At 52.2% G+C, this 19570-nt stretch overlaps 2 protein-coding genes across 2 annotated transcripts in view; both read left to right on the forward strand.

Moving 5' to 3' along the window:
* CDR2L (cerebellar degeneration-related protein 2-like) overlaps window positions 1-9116 on the forward strand; it is a 13158-nt gene extending 4042 nt beyond the window's left edge. The window contains exons 2-5 of the mRNA XM_008566053.1: window positions 3915-4027; window positions 4441-4589; window positions 5177-5341; window positions 6530-9116. Coding sequence (XP_008564275.1) covers window positions 3915-4027; window positions 4441-4589; window positions 5177-5341; window positions 6530-7421 — 1319 coding nt within the window. The 3' untranslated portion in view covers window positions 7422-9116. The remainder of the gene's footprint in view (window positions 1-3914; window positions 4028-4440; window positions 4590-5176; window positions 5342-6529) is intronic.
* A 5372-nt stretch (window positions 9117-14488) lies between these two features.
* The window catches only part of ICT1 (immature colon carcinoma transcript 1), an 8813-nt gene continuing 3731 nt past the window's right edge, over window positions 14489-19570 (forward strand). Inside the window, exons 1-2 of the mRNA XM_008566054.1 lie at window positions 14489-14690; window positions 17882-17918. Coding sequence (XP_008564276.1) covers window positions 14505-14690; window positions 17882-17918 — 223 coding nt within the window. The 5' untranslated portion in view covers window positions 14489-14504. The remainder of the gene's footprint in view (window positions 14691-17881; window positions 17919-19570) is intronic.

The raw sequence follows: 19570 nt of genomic DNA on the forward strand, positions 1-19570 counted from the left end.
AGGCAGAGGAGGTGCCAGCTCAGGATCAGTACCTTCCGTGGCTTGGTCTAGTGTGACCCACTAATCTGGCTGTCACTGGCTGGCTATTCTTCCCCTTCTACTTCCTGCTTAGCCAGCTTGCCCTTCTCCTGCTCCCGGCCTCCCTCCCTTGAGCCTGGAGCCCTCACTAGCCCTCAGTAGCTGGTGCCCTCTCCCTAGCACTTGGCTTCACTTAGACCCTGCTCTGCAGCTTCTAGACTCTTCCCAGGATCCCTCCTGGCAGCTTTGGCCAGCTTAGCTTGCATTATGATCCAGTTTCCCTGAAACAGTCTGAGATTCTCCTCCTCCATACCCAAACAGCTTCTGTTGTGTTTGCCTTTCTCCCCATCCCTGAATCACTAGGTGGCCCAGGTCCCATTCGCTGCCTTCGCAGGGCAGCATTCGATGTCCCTGGAGTACAGTGGGTATACACGCAACCCCAGCCCGCCAGCGTCAGGAGAACACACATAGCCCAGGTACCCAGCTAGAAGGGGGAGTGCGACGGTGCAGTTGAACTTGGCCACTCGTCACTCTGCCTCTGAGGCTGTGGCCCTGGACTCTGGTTAAGAGGCAGGGGCTCCGCACAGGCCACCCACATGGAGCATGTCCCCTGATGCCACTACGGGAGATAGAATCAGTAGCAATGGCCTCTTCACAGACCACCTCATAGTTCCCAAGGGAGGAAACATTTAGGAGGGTGGCCCTCTGTTCCTATTTCATTTATACCTGAGTTACTGGATACTGTTTGGAGAGGAGCTGAATGCTTCCCAACCCATTATGGAAAATAGGAAGATGGTGTGGCCCTCTCACTACAAACTAGGGCTGGTCTGGCTGGGCTCCCGAGTGACTGCCAAGCACACAACATAACACAAGGCTGAAGTTCAGTGATCTTAATATCAAACTTCACTTTGGAGACACCTCTAGACTTTTGCCCAACTTAGAATTAACATACTCATATAGCCAGTGTTCTCGTTTCCTTTCTAAGTTTATGTTAGGAAACCAGTTTTTCTTGGCATCTTCATCAGAAAGGTGATTGCTCAAGGCTAAAGGTTCTTATCTATGATTTATATAATTTGGTTTTCTAATGGCCAAGGTGGGCGTTCAGGAAAGCTGCTTTTGTTTTCCAGGCTAAGTTGTTGTGGCCCTGCTCAAGGATGACGGTTTTGCATGCCTTCTCCACATGGCATCTGGGCACGGGGCCCTCCTGGCATAGGCCCAGCCCCAGAGGCTCGAATCTGGCTGTTTCAAAACCTCACCCCAGACTGTGGGAGCGGACTTCCAGGGGCTGAGCAGGCCCCTCTGCCTTTCAGGAGGCAACGTCGGTCCTGCCCCCAGCTTAGCTAAAAGAAAGCCCGAGCTCTGTTCTCCGAGGCCCACCGAGTCACTGCTCTCCAGGGCTCGTTGGAGAGGGAAACCTCCACCAGGCCTGTCCGATGCATAACAGAAGGCTTAGCTGAAACAACTGCCTACGAAACTTTCCAGGAGGGAGGATAGAGCCCATCCATCCTCTAGGGACCCTAGAACTATCACTATGTCTAAAAAGGGAAAGCATCAAAGAGCTAAATCCCTGGACCACATCTTATCAGCCCCAATAGAGTTCCTTTACACATCACGATCTGGATTTACACCATCAGCCTAGATTGAGGGCTGTTTTAAGAAATGGCAACTGGACAGTCTTTTGGCAGCATAAATAAAAAAGGCCCACCCTTTGTTCCAGCAATTCTGTTTCCAGGAAAGTGTCCTAAGGAAATAGGTAGTGATTTACACAAAGGTTTTTGGATAACAAAATTAATTACAGTTTCTTTTTTTTTTAAGATGTCCAGTACAGGGATCTTAACCCTTGACTTGGTATTGTCAGCACCAGGGTCTCCCAAGTGAGCCAACCGGCCATCCCTATATAGGGATCTGAACCCATGGCCTTGGTGTTCAGATCAACCCTTGTTGAGATCCCCATACCTGTCATCTTTAAAAAAAACAAAAAAACAAATAACATTCTTCTGTCATAACCATCTCAGGCCATGTCCATTTGTTTATGAAATTCCCAGTTATAGATCTAAGATTATATATGAGGTATATTTTCAAGTAATTTTTTTGTCATTGGTTTTTAGACCTTCTTATGCTATTTGATTTTTTTACAACAAGCATGCCTTAAGAAAAACATTAAATCTATTTTAAAAAAAAAAAAAAAAAAAAACAGCCTTGGGAAACTCAGCCTGAGCTTGCTCTAGAGACCTCTTTAAGGACTTGCTCCCCGCCACCAGTCTTGGTCTCTGGATTAAGCTGCCTAAATCTTTTTTTTGTAAACAGCTTTATTGAGATATAATGCATACACCATGCAGTTTATCCATTTTTTTTTTTTTTTTAAAGATGACCGGTAAGGGGATCTGAACCCGTGGCCTTGGTGTTATCAGAGTGCCTAAATCTTTTTTTTGTAAACAGCTTTATTGAGATATAATGCATACACCATGCAGTTTACCCATTTTTTTTTTTTTTTAAAGATGACTGGTAAGGGGATCTGAACCCGTGGCCTTGGTGTTATCAGCACCATGCTCTCCCAAGTGAGCCACGGGCCAGCCCCTCAGTTTACCCGTTTAAAGTGTAAAATTTACCAAGTCAAGGGTTCAGATCCCCTTACTGGCCAACCACCAAAAAAATAAATAAAAATAAAGTGTACAATTTAATGGTTTTTAGTACATACCCAGGGTTGTTCAACCATCACCACAGTCAATTTTAGAATATTTTTATCAGCCTGCCTAACACTTTTTAGAAACAAAGGGAATCATAAATATATCTAACGTTATGTATGTGTGGTGGGGGGATTGTATTCACTCCAAATGTCTAGATACCATTACACAACTCAGACTCACAGGGAGAGTTTTTAGGGTTGTCAGTGCCTGTCACTTCCTTCTACCCCCCTCCCTTGCCTCTCCATCCCCCCCTAAAAACAGGACAGATTCTCTCCCAGCCTCTCTGGTGGGTGTTCATTTACCTTTGGCTGGAGGAGGAGAGGGGAAGTTTCAGTCCTACAGGGTTCAAGACACCAGGGCAGCTGGGGCAACGAGATGCGGTAGCTGCCCGGGGAAAGGTTTGGGAGATGGGCATGTGTCACTAGGATCAAATGGTACCCAACCAAGGTGAGGACACCTGACTTCTCCCAGCATGGCCATAAAACTGCCAGTGACCTTGGGCAAGTCACTCTTCACCCTCCGGCCCATCATCATTCATCAAATGAAGAAGCCAAAGAACCCGAAAGCTGCCCATTTGCCTGAGCCTCCCACTGCCCCAGGAAGAGTGAGCCTCTCCCTTACCTGTTGTCCCAGGGCACTTTGCCCCTGTATGTGCTGAAGCTCTTATCATATTCCACTCATTCTTTCAAAAAAGATTTATTATGCACCTACTCTGTGCCAGGTACTGTCATAGGCCCTGAGGACAAACAGATAAAAAGCCCTGCCCCATTAGCTCACAATGAGTTGGGTGAGAGGAACAAGATAAATGCATAACTTGCTTGGTAAGGGAGATAACTGGTGAGTGCTAAGAAGAGTTAATGGCGGGGTGGGGGGAGTGCACGGCAGGGCAGGATGCAACTCTGAATCAAGTGGTTGAGGAAAGACCCCCTGGAGAAGGTGACATTTAAGCATAGACTGGAAGAGGACAGAGAATGAGCCCTGGGAGTGTCTGGGGAAAGGACATTCCAGGTAGACGTGAAGTGAGGGTCAGTGCAAAGGCTTAGCTCCTGGCTTATATCTCCTCCCAGGCCTGGGGGCTCCCTGAGGACAGCCCCTGTGTTGCCTTGGGGTCCCCGGGGACCCTCCCAGAGTGAATGCTCTGAACATTAACGAGGGTCCTCTGCCTTCCTTCTCACACTGTTTCTCCCACCTTCCGCCCCCTCCCCCCAGACTTGCACCTAGCGGCGGAGCTGGGGAAGACTCTGCTGGAGAGGAACAAGGAGCTGGAGGAGTCTCTGCAGCAGATGTACTCCACCAATGAGGAACAAGTGCAGGAGATCGAGGTAAGGGCCACGCAGGCCCTGCACATGCTTCCCCCCCACCCATCAAGAGCCCTTTGGCCTTTGTGTGTCTTTGTGCAACTTTAAAAAAGGCGCCCTCTTAGCAGATACAGCCTTGGCACACGGCCTTGTGCAGTTCACACACAACTATCCCAGGCAGCCCTACTGCGTGCCATCTTTACTCCCCACTCAGCTGCAGATGAATGCCTCAAAGCGAACCTGTCCCTAGAAGTAGGAGGAAGATGGCTGGCCAGATAGCTCAGTTGGCTGGAGTGCATTGTTATAACACCAAGGTCAAGGGTTTGGATCCCTGTACCAGCTGCTCAAAACGAAAAAATATGGAGCAGGGAGAGACAGAGACATTTGTCCCTTCCCCATTCTAAAAGGCTTCTCAATTTCCCCCGACACACACGCAGTACCTGACCAAGCAGCTGGACACACTGCGGCATGTGAACGAGCAGCATGCCAAAGTGTACGAGCAGCTGGACCTGACGGCCCGAGACCTGGAGCTGACCAACCAGAGGCTGGTGCTGGAGAGTAAGGCTGCCCAGCAGAAGATCCATGGGTGAGGACCTGGCCGAGTGCTGCGAGTGGGGTGTTAGGGAGAGGCCAAGGGCTGGGTGTGCTTGTGGGCATGTGGACTAGCAGGTGTGAGTTGTGCCCTTCTCCCAGAAGCCCGGGCCTAGGAACCTGGGATGGTAGTGAGTTCACCCTTGTCAGTTATGTGTGGCTTAACGTTCAGGCCACGACCCTTCTTTAAGCACCAGGCTCTGTTTTAGGCACTGGGGGTACAATCATAGGGATCCAAAGACACTGTCCTGTCCTCTGGGAATGCACAGCCTAGGAGGGAAAGCAGGCATGCAAATATTTTATTGCAGGGCAGGATGACAAGTGACAGAAGAGTGTAAGAGGAACTGAGCTGGCACAGATGAGGAGTGATCTGCTTGGCCTGGGAGATGTGGGAGAAGGGGGGGGTCCTTGGGCATGCAGTGAGTTCCCCATCTGACCTCAGCACCAGGCAGCACAGGTCAAGGTCGCCTGTCTGTCCCCTATTCCACACCCTTCCATCTGCAGGGAGCGAGGGCTGCGGTGAGGAGGGCTGGCCTTCTCCCCTTGAAACCCCATCCACTCGTGTCCCCGTCCCACCCCCAGGCTGACAGAGATCATTGAGCGCCTGCAAGCCCAGGTGGAGGAGCTGCAGGCCCAGGTGGAGCAGCTGCGGGGCCTAGAGCAGCTGCGAGTGCGCCGGGAGAAGCGGGAACGCAGGCGAACCATCCACACCTTCCCCTGCCTCAAGGAGCTGTGCACCAGCCCCCGGTAGGTGTGCACCTCTCGGTGTCTCTGAGGCCCCAGGACTGCCAGCCAGGGGAGGAAGGAGAGGGTGGGCAGCGGGCAGCAGGGGGGAAGGGGAGTTGGTGCCTCATCCAGGCGGTCGGAGAGACTGGTCCTATTGCTGACAGTCACAGCAGCTGGCGCCTACGGAGCACGGGCTGCATGCCTCCGCTCTGCTGACTTACTTCTCATCACAGCACTGAGAGGTGTGTTTCATTGTGCCCACTATTCAGATGGGAAAACTGAAGCTCAGAGTTTACGTGTCTTATCCGAGGTCACCTGTTAAGTAAGAGGCACAGCCAGGATTCTAACCCAGGAGGGGTTAACCACTATACTTTTCAGTCACCATTAAATCTGAGACAGATAGGGCCGGCCCATGGCTCACTCGGGAGAGTGTGGTGCTGATAACACCAAGGCCTCGGGTTCGGATCCTATATAGGGATGGCTGGTTCGCTCACTGGCTGAGCGTGGTGCTGACAACACCAACTCAAGGGTTAAGATCCCCTTACCGGTCATCTTTTAAAAAAATAAAAAATCTGAGACAGATGACTACTTAACAATGTAAGGATATGGATCGTGTATTTTAGCAGGTGTTTCAATAAAGGTCCTGGCAGGAGAAAGTGCCTCATAAAGCATGATCTGAGACAGATGACTACTTAACAATGTAAGGATATGGATCATGTATTTTAGCAGGTGTTTCAATAAAGGTCCTGGCAGGAGAAAGTGCCTCATAAAGCATGATGGAGGAGAGGTTAATAATGAAGGGAAGGGAAACCACAGGGACTCTAGTGCAACAGAGAGGAGCTGTCACCATCCCTAGTCCTCAAGGGGCAAGGGAGGTTACTGGACCTATAAGGGATGGAGAGGACTCCCTGGCTGGCACTGACCAGGGAAAGAGCGCAGGAAGACGTGCCCCACAGTCTCCCTCTGCTCCCACCTCGGACCTCTTGCCAGTGTCTCCCACTGGCTGAGCTCAGGAGGGAGCAAGGAAGCCTGGCCATGGCAGTCCATGGTGATCAGCCTCCATGAGGTCAGAGAGAGGCGAGAGAGACCAGGGGCAAATCACTATCCCGCCCAGTGGACAAGAGAGATAGAAGTGGCCAAGGCTGGGCCTTGGGCCTTGGCCCTGACCTCTGCCCTCTGCCCACCTGCCCTGCACCCCCTCCCCCCCAGGTGTGAGGATACCTTCCGCCTGCACAGCTCCTCCCTGGAGCTGGGCCCACGGCCCCTGGAGCAGGAGAACGAGCGGCTGCAGAGCTTGGTGGGGGTGCTGCGATCCCAGGTGAGCCAGGAGCGGCAGCGCAAGGAGCGGGCGGAGCGCGAGTACACGGCGGTGCTGCAGGAGTACGCGGAGCTGGAGCGGCAGCTGAGCGCCATGCAGGGCTGTCGCCTGCGCGTGCAGGAGCTGGAGGCCGAGCTGCTGGAGCTGCAGCAGATGAAGCAGGCCAAGACCTACCTGCTGGGCCGGGAGGACCACCTGGCCGAGGCCCTGCTCGCGCCCCTCACCCAGGCCCCAGAGGCTGACGACCCCCAGCCAGGCAGCGGGGATGACTCGGGCACCCAGGATGGCATCTCTTCGCCGGCAGCCTCGCCCGACCACACGGTCCGTAAGAGCTGCAGTGACACGGCACTCAGTGCCATCGTGGCCAAAGACCCAGCCAGCCGGCACGCAGGCAACCTCACGCTGCATGCCAACAGCGTGCGCAAGCGGGGCATGTCCATCCTGCGGGAGGTGGACGAGCAGTACCACGCGCTGCTCGAGAAATACGAGGAGCTGCTGAGCAAGTGCCGGCAGCACGGGGCCGGGGTGCGGCATGCCGGCGTGCAGACGTCGCGGCCCATCTCCCGGGACAGCTCGTGGAGGGACCTGCGGGGGGGCGACGAGGGCCAGGGGGAGGCCAAGGCAGGGGAGAAGAGCCTGAGCCAGCACGTGGACGCTGTGGACAAGCGGCTGGAGCAGAGCCAGCCCGAATACAAGGCGCTCTTCAAGGAGATTTTCTCCAGGATCCAGAAGACCAAGGCCGACATCAATGCCACCAAAGTTAAGACGCACAGCAGCAAGTGACTCTTTCCTGGCCTGCAGCCTCCCCCAGAACCCAGGCCTTGAGGTCCCTCAGCCTCCGGTGAACGAGAGAGCCCTTTAGCAGCAATATATCACAGCAAGTGGCTCCTCCAGAGGTGTGAGGGATGGGGTTCCTCTGATCTGGGGACGCAGCATGTTCCCTGCTGATGTGGGAGGTGGCCAAACTGTCCTGCCTCCCAGGAGCCCTCGGCCACCCTGCCTGAGCCCAAAGGCACAGCTCAGAATTTCAAAGCCAAACGTCCCCACTCCTCTGGATTCCCCAGCTCCCCCAGCCTCCCGCTTCCTGACCCTGGGGTTCACCTTCGGATCTGTGCCAGGCTTCTGAAAGCCATTCTGGATCAATTGGCTTTTTCTTTTTTCCCTTCAGTTTGGTTTTTCTGAGAGATTTGCAATGCAAGGTCTCCTTGACCCCTTGTCACAACTGGAAACACTTGAAGGGGGACCCCAGAGCCAGCTGTTACGGGTTCCAGGGGTCTCCTGGACCACCCACTGCTTCTCCCCAGCTGTGATGCACTAACATTCCCTTAGCACCAGCTGTCTCACCCCCGGGTCCTGACCAGGTCACAGACAGCCCCTGCCATACAGAGCAGGAGGCCTCAGCCAGGCCGAGTGCCCCTGCTCCAGCCTTGCCAAGAATGGGCTTCCCTGGGCTTCTCCCCTGAAACCCTTGGCCCACCACAGAACTGTGGCCAATCAGAGGGAAGAGGGGGCTCCTCGGCAGCCATACATGAGCAGTATATATACCCTGTTTCCTTCAAAGCCAGCCTCCTCGGGTTGCCACCCTGGAAATGCCTCTGGGTACTCGCCTTCCAGGGCTGGGCAGCGGGGAGCTCCCGTCTTTGCACACCGCCTCTGACTCCAAGTTCGGCTTCTGCCTCCCCTCTCTGCACCTGCCCCCTTCTCAGGGACCATGATGTCTCATGCCACACTCCCCACAGGCTAACCATGGCACAGGTTGCATCTGTAGCCCCCAGAATGTCCTGGGCATGTGCCACCAGCCACTGATCCCCAGTGTCCACCCCTGTCCCCGCTTCACTGGGGACCCAAGATTCTCATCCCACATAGAACAGTATTCAGTTGGGACAGGGATAAGGAACGTGTTCCCTCCCTCTCATAAAATGCCTGCTCTTAACTTCCCACCTTCGTGGGGGGCTTTTGAAGACCCAGCTGGATCAGGGGTTCAATCTTTTGGTTTAAGACTTCAAGAGAGTCAAGCTTCAGCTAAGAGATGCCCAGGTCCCCAGCTTGCCCTGAGCAGTCCTTCAGGGCTGCTGGTTCCATCTGCTGCCCTTCCTGATTCCCATACAGTCCAGTGGAAGGCGGTGGCCCTAGCCCCTGTGCTGGGAGCCCAGTGGGAACCTTCTTGCCTTATTTATTTCTCATGGGTAAAGGGGTTTTCATAACAAGCATGCCTGACCTCCCTGGAGACACCCCTTGCTCTCCGGGTGGCACTGTGATGCGAGCTGGCGGCCGGGTCCTTCTGTTCATGCAACTTGGAACTTTTGTCCCTTGGGCTGGGCAGCTCCTGGCTCTCCATGTGTCTCTCCAGCCTGTCCATTCCCCAGCTCTTTAGCGGCCGACCAGCATCACCTTTGAAGTATACATGAGAGAAATATATTTACAAATGCTTTATTCTCTTTAATAAAAAATGCACCAGTATTCTAAAAGCAGAAATGGCCCCGGAGCCACGGTCCCATCTCTGCATCTCCCACACCGGCCTCCCATCGTGCACAACCACAAGAGAGGGTGGCCTCTGTGCTCCACTCTCTGGGGCCCTCCAAGCCCCTCTGAGGCCACAGAGACCTGGGTTCTCAGCCTCACCCCCGCACCTGCCCATGGTTGGTATTCACTGGTGCCAGCTGTGCCAGTCATGCTGGGGGTACATGGTGAGCAAGACAGAGTCCCCGCCCTGGAGTTTACACTTGTGGGGGGATGGCCACCCAAAATAAACAAAAGATAGAACAATGAAAAAATTGGGGCAGGAGGGTGGTGCTCAATGGAGATGAACCAGATTTTTTTTTAAACCTTACATAATCATATCTAGATATATACATACAGCACACAAGATATACAGTATATCTGTAGCAGGGGGATGGCCACCCAAAATAAACAAAAGATAGAACAATGAAAAAATTGGGGCAGGAGGGTGGTGCTCAATGGAGATGAACCAGATTTTTTTTTTAAATCTTACATAATCATATCTAGATATATACATACAGCACACAAGATATACAGTATATCTGTAGCATTAACACAGGGAATGGGGCCTGGCCAGTTGTTCCCTCAGCACTGTGTGGTCAAGGGTTCAGCTCCCTGCACCAACCAGCCACCAAAAAAAAACAACTCATGGGGGTGCAATTACAAAAAAAGAAAGGGGTAATGATAATGAAGAAATGTGCTGAAAAACACTGAAGGAGGGTGGTCAGGGGCACCCTCTGAAAGATGTGACAGTTTAGCTGACCCGGAGGCTGGGGAGGAACAGCAAGAAGAGCAGCGCAGGCCCAGGGAGCAGCTGGGTGGTGAGGAAGGGGGGGGCCTTCCCCCCCCAGGGGGAGAGGGAGGGCTTCCTGGGTGCCATGAGAAGTGATTGCAGGGCTTTAATAGCACTGTGGTTTTAAAAGCTTTCCCAGGTGCTACGTGGAGGTTGAGTTGTAAAGAGGGAGAGTGATGGAGCCCAGGGCAGTGGCTGGTGCCAGGAGGGACCATGGAGGATGGGGAAGCAGACCAGCCCTAGGGAAGTGCCCACTGCTGACACAGGATAGTCACAGCAATGGCAAGAGGGCCACCTCCTGGTGTTTTTCAAACCTATAAATCCCACACCTCTCTTCCCATCTCTTTCCCGGGGATCTGTCTCCTCCCCACGTTATGAAAAGATGGTACATAGAAGATGGGTCTCCTAGAGCGGCTTGCTGTCACCAAGATTTCACCCAGCTTCACTCTTGTACTGTAGGTGTGGTCGATCTGGTGGAATTTCTGTTTTCCTCAGTACAAAATAATGAGTGGGCTTTTTCAAACCTCCCATGCTTCAGCCCACTTTTTTCAAATCTGGTAATGTCTGCCCAGAACTTGAGAACTGCTGTCCAAGATTGGATATCAAAGGCCCAGAAACACACCTGCAGGTGTGGGTCAAAGGGACACCTTCAGGAGATCTGCCTTCACCTCCCTCTGCAAATCCCACCCACCCTCCTTGCAGTGGCGCCCCATGCTGGGTAGACCGCTCCCTGCCGTGCTGATTTTGCAGATCCCTCCTCCCACCCATGCACAGGTGACTTCAGAAATCAAAGAAGAGGGCCGGCCCGTGGCTCACTTGGGAGAGTGTGGTGCTGATAACACCAAGGCCACAGGTTCGGATCCCTATGTAGGGATGGCCGGTTAGCTCACTTGGGAGATCGTGCAAGGGTTAAGATGCCATTACTGGTCATCTTTTTTTTTTTTTTTTCCTTTTTGTCTTTTTTCGTGACCGGCAACGGATCGCAACCCTCAGTGTCACGCCCGTACCGGACCGGGACCAGCAATGGGATCGCAACCCTCGGTGTTGCTCCCGCATCTCGCTCAGCCAGTGAGCGGCCGGTCTGTATGTGGGATCCGAACCCTCGGCGGGAGTGCTGCCGCGCTTCCCAAGCAGCGCACTGTAGCAGTGCGCCACCGGGCCGGCCCATTTACTGGTCATCTTAAAAAAAAATAAAATAAAAAGAAGTCGAAGAAGAAAATGCACCTGAATCTTGGGGGGTCAGTTTCTTGCCACCATCTCCACTCTCCCATTTCCAGACAGAAAAGGCAGCTCTGCGGACCCCAGTCCCACCAGCCCACACCACCTTTGTCTGTGGAAGAGCTTCCAGGCTTCCTTGGAAGATGGAGTAGGAGACCAGCTGGGGCTGTGGAAGTTTCCCCCAGGTTCCTGAAGGAGCTGGGAGCAACCTCTCTCAGTCCCTGGAGGGGAGGAAGGTCTGGTGTGGGAGCCCAGAGCTGGACCCGCAAATGGTGGCCTCTATGCTTGTTACCTCAGCTCAACAGCATGGGGGTTTTATGTGTGCAGCACGCAAGTTGGGCTGTCAGATTTCCTGTCCGGATGTCACCTGTCTCCAACAGGATGGAGAGCACATGGTGGTTAACACATGGAGCAGTCACACCTGAGAAACAAAGGAAGCTATCTGTGGCCTGTATCCAGCCACCCTGCTCTGCCTCAGCTTTCACACTGCCCCTCTCTGGTACCCTTGCCCCTGTGGTGAGGGGAAGCAGCCCTCCCTGCAAACGCTGGGCCAAAAGAGCAGGGGGTGGCTCCGTGTTCCAAGGACCTGGCAGATAAGAGTCGGTAGTGAAGGAAGTAGCTCCCAGGACAAAGGGGCAGCTTTGCCCACCCACTCCTGCCGGGAAGCATGCTCTGTGCTGCCCATTCCCTCAGGGAAGAAGGGAAGGGTCTGGAATAGAGCTGGTCAGACTGGATTCCCCACCCCACTGCTGGAGAGAAAACAAAGGTAACAGTCATCAGGTCTCTGAAAGAAAAAGATCCTTCAAGAAACCTATATGCACTTAGTGTTCCTTAGTAGCAGCTAATTTTTGTTGCTTAACCAGTGCTTTACATGTGCTCGATACCCTCAGGAACTTTATGAGGCAGCTATAAAATCTACTTTACTGATGAGGTTATAGAGGTTTAGAATTAGTTAGTAATTCAAGGTCACATAGAAATATTCCAACTCAGGCCTGATCAATTCCACCATGGTTCACTGCGTGTTCCCTACCTCCACATAACGCTGAGTTTTAAGAGCCTGTCTGACCCAAGGCACTCCAGAGAAGATGAAACGGAAATCCTATGGATCCCCTGCATGAGAATGGTACCCCAGGCTCACAGTCCAGAGAGAAGGGCTGGTATCACAAGCTGCTTGGCTGCCAGGAATGGCTTGATGATTCCTTATTTTTTTCTTCCCTTCTTTCCTCTGTCCCTAATGAATATCCCCTTCCTGAAGCACCATCTCAGCTTAAGGAGGACCAAGGATGGGAAGAAGGCTACTTTTTAGGGGAACAGGTAGCCCCTCTCTGGCCTGTTTCTCCCAAAAGGGCCCCCAATCTGGACGGTTCACCACAGCAGCAGGTGAGAGGAGCTCGCCAGCTGCTCTTCTCTCCACCCCAGGGCAGCTTGTCTCATTCTCGCCTCTCTCTCCCTCCTCTCCCAGAATCCAGGCCACCAGATGGCCTGAGCAGGCTGTGTTTATTTGGGGCCATGGAAACCTGCAGCTTGCTTTTCCTATTGCTCTGCGTCAGGCACAGGGCTGGAGCCCAGCCTCATGGCAATGATGCCATGGAATGGTTCTGACTTCATTATTCAGAATCCCTTAGCCCTCAACCTGAGTGCCTGGCCTTGCTCCTCTGAGCAGCTTATTCCAGTCACCATGGAGATGCCTCTATTCCCTCTGAGGTCTTGGGACTGAGCCAGTCAAGGAGGGACCCAGGAGACTCTCCTTCCAGCCTAGAGCCTGAAAGGAGTGTGTCAGTTGCCATCCCCTTCCTAGTTTGTTTACAAAGCCATGGCCGGAAAGTGATTTATTCCCCCACAGAGACTTTGCCATGTCAATGATGCTGAGATGGTAAAGGCTTGATTTTATGACAATCTCCTGTTTCAATCAGCCAGCATCCCGGGGGATATATTTTTCTAGGTAATTATGCTTTTTCCTAAAAATAGAACTCTTCATTAAGAAACAACCACTAGTATTACTGCTAATTATCAACATTTATTGAGCTCTGTTTTCATTTGCCACACTGCCTCTCAACAAAGTAATTTCACTAAGGTTTAGCTGTTTTCATACACTGCTTGCTCTGCTTTGAACCTTTTGCAGAATTAGAACTTTTCAGTTCTGGAGTTCATGCCTTGCAGCTCAATAAGGGGCTCTGCTTAGCCTGTAAGTTCTCTGAATTCTTTACCTACCTCTCCAGTCTCCCCTGACTTCCTGGCTAGAGGAAACCACCATCATGCTCCATAAAGCCAGGGGGTGGGGCTCCAGTTTTGGAAACATTTCTTTCTGTGACCTGCCTCCCTCTGCTCCCATCTAGCATTTGTTCTGCAGCGTTGGGTATAAGCCATCACTTGCACACACGCAGGGGACAGGGAATTTGCTTACAGGCTGCCTGGTGAAAAGAGCCCGAGTTCCTAATACTTAGCTCTACCAGAACCCAACTTTCAAAAACACATGCCCACAGAATTCATTTTATCGATATATATGGGGTGCCCACAATGTGCCATGCTCTGGGTGCTCTGGGGTGCTCGGGCTACAGCGGTGAGCCAGAGCCCTGCTAGAGCTTACATTCTGGCTAGAAGACAGGCAATTAAATTACACAGATAAGACTGAGTGGTCAGGGGCCGGCCGGCGGCTCACTCAGGAGTTCAGTGCTGATAACACCAAGGCCACGGGTTCGGATCCCTATATAGGGATGGCCGGTTCGCTCACTCGGGAGAACGTGGTGCTGACAACACCAAGTCAAGGGTTAAGACCCCCTTACTGGTCATCTTCTTAAAATAAAAATAAATAAATAAATAAGGATTGAGTGGTTACAAAGGGATTTTTAAAAAGAGGCCGGCTGGTTAGGTCAGTTTGGTTAGAGCGTGGTGCTGATAATAACAAGGACCAGGGTTCAATCCCTGCACTGGCCAGCCGCCAAAAGTGATGAAATAAATAGAATAAAATAAAACATATAAAAAAGAAGAGCAGGGTGAAGGGGACGGGGAGCGCGGGGCGGGATGAACCAGGCTTCACTGATGTTCGATTTGGGCGGCGGGCGGTGCAGGCGGACGGAGCGGCCTCTGAAAGGGAGAGAAGTGGGGTTTCTGGGGGACACGCGATCCGGGGGTTCTTTCACTAGGAGCCTTCTTCGGGAGCTCGCTGTCTGGCCACGGCCTTCCCCACGGTGACCAGACCTCCCGGAGGCGACCGACCGGGGAGCACGGCGGGGGCCCGCTTGGCCGCCTCCGCTCGGCCGGCCCCAGATGCGGCGCGGAACCGAAGTCCCGAGGGCGGCGCGAGCTCGGGACCGCAGGGAGGGAGCGCCCGCCGGAAGTGGCCCCGAGACCCGGACATGGCGGCTGCCTGGTGCCTGCGCTGGGGCCTGAGCCGAGCCGGAGCCCGGCTGCTCTCGCCTTCCGCGCGCTGCCCTCGCCGGGCTCTGCACAAGCAGGTGGACGGCACCGCCTTCCAGAGCATCTACAGCCTAGACAAGCTCTACCCCGAGTCCAAGGGCCCGGACACCGCCTGGAGGGTCCCGGTGAGCCGGGAAGGGCAGGACGGAAGGGGCGGTTCCTCCCGCTGCTGGGTGGGGTCAGGAAGTCGGGGCCCCGTTGGCCTGGCGTGGAGCGTGACAGTCGCCGCGGGACGGGGCTGGTTGTCCGAGCAACCCTGGGCTTGGCCTGCAGGAGGGTCGTGGCGCCGGGTGTGGCTCGGAATGAGCGAGAGCCGAGAAGAGCGTTCGTTTTCCAGCTCTCAGGCCCAAATTCTTGTCCCGAGGGAAAATATGGTCATTCTGGCCTTTCAAGGTGGACAACAAAGGCCAGAGGCTGCCAAGTTGTTTGCCACCTTTTGGAACCTTTTGGAACGTTACGCTGTCCTTGCCTCTAGTAACCCCAGCACGCCTGAGAAAACAGGGCTTCTCGTTCGTTCCATCAGGATGAATTTATTTAGCCTGCTTTGTGCAGGCACTCTATCAGGCCAAAACAGCGAGCCATGAAGATAGTGGGGAGGTGAGCATCCCAGGCAGAGGGAACAGCAACAACGTTAGGCAGTAGCGTGTTTTACTGGCGTGGCGGAGCAGGGGAGTCAGAAGAGGTGAAACTAAAGAAAGACATAGATGGGGAAAGCCCCATCGGTGATGCTTACTGACTCTAGCCTTTCCTCGGAACACGATGGAGACCGATTGGAGGGTTCAAGGCAGAAGAATGGGATGATCCTACTTAGTTTTATATGGTTCACTCTTATAGAGCCTTATGGAGAACAGACTGCAGGATGGAAACAAATTAGACAGCAATAATACAGACAAGAGCTGCTAAGCAGGGTGGAAGTGAAGGAGTCATGAGAATTGGTCAGATCCTAGACATATTTTGAAGGGAAAGCTTACAGGATTTGGCTAATGGATTGGATATGAGAAACGAGAGGAATTAAAATCCAGGGCCTTGAGCAATGGAAAGATTGAGTTGTCATTAATTGAGATGAGGCAGTGTGTATCACAGGATCCCCAAATCTGAGAGGGCACTTGCATAGTGTTTGCCTGTTCCAAAAAACTCACCCGGGGGGCCGGCCCGGTGGCGCACTGCTCCAGTGCGCCGCTTGGGAGTGCGGCGGCACTCCCGCCGGGGGTTCGGATCCCACATACAGACCGGTTCCCGCTCACTGGCTGAGCGAGGGGTGGGCGCAGCACTGAGGGTTGCGATCCCGTTGCCGGTCCCGGTCCGGTACGGGCGCGACACTGAGGGTTGCGGTCCGTTGCCGGACACGAAAAAAGACAAAAAGGAAAAAAAAAACTCACCCAGTATTTCAATAGGTACAGACATCAGTTTATTAGACTTATGGGAGTCACTGACGGCAGCCGACCAGCTAGATATCCATGCTGCCCTGGGGTACATACAACAGTTATATAGTGAACAGATCAAAGTAGGGGTGTAAATCATCTTCTTGTTTACACATAGACCATAGACCCTCACTCAGTTCACATAACTCAAAGTGCATGAAAGATCTGGCTGAGCACATAGGTTAATCTACTCACTACTCTCCTGGTGCCAGCGTGTTTTAGCACCAGCATGCTAATTTACTTAGGGTCTCTGCTTTCTCCAGTCTTCCGTTTGTCTTAAAGGGACATGTCTTTCCTTGGGTAACAACCTTGGCCAGGGGTAGTTTCCCAGGAGGAGAGGGGGAACTGTGGTATGCACAGGGAGGGAGAATAGGGCTCAGTCCAGCATTTACCCTACACAGTGGCAATAACGTTCATTTGTTTGTCTATTCATTCATTCATTCATTTCACAAAAAGTTTATTGTGTACCTACTGTTTCAAGCATAGCAGATATAGTCATGATAAACAAAACAGATGGGATCCCTGCTTCATGGAGCTTACATTCTAGTGGAAGGAGCAGACAATAAACAAATGGGGAAAACTTCAGGTAATGAGAAGTAGTGTAATGAATAGACCAGGGTGCTGTGAGAGAGAATGCCAGGGGCTACTCAGATTGTTAGTAAGGAAAGTCCTCTGAAAGGAGGTTTGAGGCATCCATTAGGCACCTGAGAGAATACATCAAATAGCAGCTGGGTATATGGGTCTGGAGTTGAGGAAAAGAGGTTTGAGTTTGAGCCAGAACATTGGGAGTCATCAACAGAAATGACATTTTCAGCAGCATGGATGGATGAAGTGTTCTAGGGAAAGAGGAGAGAGAGAGAAGAAAGGATTTCAGGGTCACGACAGTGTGTAAAGGTTGCAAAGAGCTGGCAAAGGACAGTGAGAATGGGACATAAGGGAGGAAGAGACCTGCAGAGGACAGTTCAGAGGAAGGGGAAGGACAGGCTTCAGGAAGCAGGTGAGGTCCACGGTCTTCAGTGCTGCAGAGAGGTGGAGTAGGATGAGGATTTCACCCCCAAACACTTTTTTTTTTTTTTTCTTTGTGTCCGGCAACGGATCGCAACCCTCGGTGCTGCGCCCGCACCTCGCTCAGCCAGTGAGCGGGAACCGGTCTGTATGTGGGATCCAAACCCTTGGCGGGAGCGCCGCCACGCTCCCAAGGGCGCACTGTAGCAGTGCGCCACCGGGCCGGCCCCACCCCCGAACACTTATAAGATAAAAAGGATGAAGAGATGCAGAGGGGGTAAAGATGAGGGTGCTTTGAGCTTCAAAGGCCAGAAAAGCCTCAGAAGGGGTGTTTGTGCTGGGCCTTGCAGACAGGAGGATTTAAGGCTGAAGGGCATTGCTGTGGGAGGAACAGAACTGGGAGAGACCCATAGGTGAGAAGTCCTGGGGGGAGGAGTTCAGTTTAACACGAACCCTCAGGGCAGATGTGCCTCACGGTTCAATGCAGACCACCTCACAGTGCGAGCCTCCTTTGGTCCCAGAAGGAACAGGGTGGCCCACCAGGCTTGTTGCTCCGGATTGGCAGAACGTGTTGCTTTGGAGTCTCCCTGGTGCATGTGTACTGTGACATCCCTGCCCCACTCCTGGGAGTCAGGACACTAGCTAAGGCCAGGCCGGGGAAGGTTGAGATGTCAGTTCCATTTTCCTAGAAGAGTGTTTCTGAGGTGGTACTTCCAGCGTTGGGGATGCTTTTTCCATCATCCTGATATGATGATTTTGCTGGGGACCTGAAAATAGTAATGTATTACGTTTGTGTTGTGGCTTTTTACATCATTTCTCTTGTTGTCCTGGGGTAGTTAGGAGTCATCCAGCAGGTAATACTTACTAACATTGTGTACATTACATTACAGGATGATGCAAAGCAAGCCAACAATGACATCCCTCTAGGTAAGTAATTTTGTTTTATTAAAATCAGTCAGGGGCTGGCCAGTTAACTCACTTACTTGGTTAGAGCCTGGTGTTATAACACCAAGGTGAAGAGTTCAGATCCCCATACCAGGTGTTCCTTCCAGATCTCTCCATCTCAATTGAAGTACAGAAACTGTCTCTGGGTGTGCAAAAGTGGAATCTTTGCAGAATTGTTTAGAATCACTAATAAACGATGGTGTAGCCACTTGTGGAGTACTGTGCAATATGCCACATGAACAGACAGCTCTTGATGTGCTTCTGACACGGAACAGTGTTTATAATAGCTGGACTGATTGTTCTGGGAAGAAAGGAAGGTGCAGGAGAGTATATAAGCTACAATTTGTGGGGGTCTTTTGGTAGCTGGGCAGTAAGGGACCCAAACCCTTGATAATATATTTATAATATTTATATATATGAAACACATACTTCTGTATATCTGTATCTACATATACATATATTTCTGTATATCCGTATCCTATATCTGAAAGGATGTAGAAAAACCTGGGTACAGTGACTGCCTTGGGGAATAGAGGGAAAAGATGAACTTGGTGACAGGGGCTCAAGAGTGGGAGGCTTCTCCATGTAAACCATTTGTGTAACTGTAGAATTCTATACCTGTCAAGCATAGACAAGGCCTAACAGGTGTGGTCTGTAAAGAAACAAGTAGCCCTTTTTGGATTCAGAGAGTTTATAACTTCCATAGATAGTGAAAGGAAGAGTAGCCAAAGGTGCTTTGCTCCCTGTGGCCCTTGCTCAGGGTGACACTGAAACAGAGGCCAGTTGACTACAACACAAGAACAGGACACCCTTTGGCTGAGGAGCTGATGCCAGGCTGCAGTGAGGCGGTTTCATAGCTTGCAGCTGTGCCTTAAGAGGCGTGCATTTGCAGGGGAGATAGGCAGGTGCTGGGCATGGCCTGGTAGCAGCTCCCCCCAGCCTCCCATGCTCTCATATTCTGGCAGAATCACAAAGTGGTCTGTTCCTGTGAAGACTTAGGCTCAGCTTGCCCACATGGCCTGCGTGGTTACATGCAGGGTTGCCAGGACACCATGGTAGAACTGTTGCCCTACAGTACCATGCGTGTTTATTACCTATTCAGAAAAAGAATGTAATTTGATTTTTCAAAAAGAAGAAAGCCTCTCAGAAGCAGTCCTGAGATGCGGCACCACTGCCTGCTCTCTGCCACCATGGTGCCACCATTGCCAACCAGACTTCTTGCAGTTCACCATCAAGTCTTCAGAAATTTTCTCACTACCATGCCTCCTCTACTTTCCTCAGACATTACAAGGCTGCTTTTTATTAATTCTAAGAATGGAAGGAAGAAACTTCATTTTGCAGATTAAAAACAAAACGGGTTGGCCAGTTAGCTCAGTTGGTTAGAGTATGGTACTGATAACACCAAGGTCCGGGGTTCAGTACTAGACTGGACTGGCTGGCCGCCAAAAATAAAAATAAAAACAAAATAAGAATAAACAAAACTAGGGGCCGGCCCGTGGCTCACTTGGGAGAGTGTGGTGCTGATAACACCAAGGCCACGGGTTCGGATCCCTATATAGAGATGGCCGGTTGGCTCACTTGGGAGAGCGTGGTGCTGACACCACCAATTTAAGGGTTGGGATCCCCTTACTGGT

This window comes from Galeopterus variegatus, unplaced genomic scaffold (assembly GCF_000696425.1).
Source record: "Galeopterus variegatus unplaced genomic scaffold, G_variegatus-3.0.2 Scaffold219, whole genome shotgun sequence".
Taxonomy (NCBI): Eukaryota; Metazoa; Chordata; class Mammalia; order Dermoptera; family Cynocephalidae; genus Galeopterus; species Galeopterus variegatus.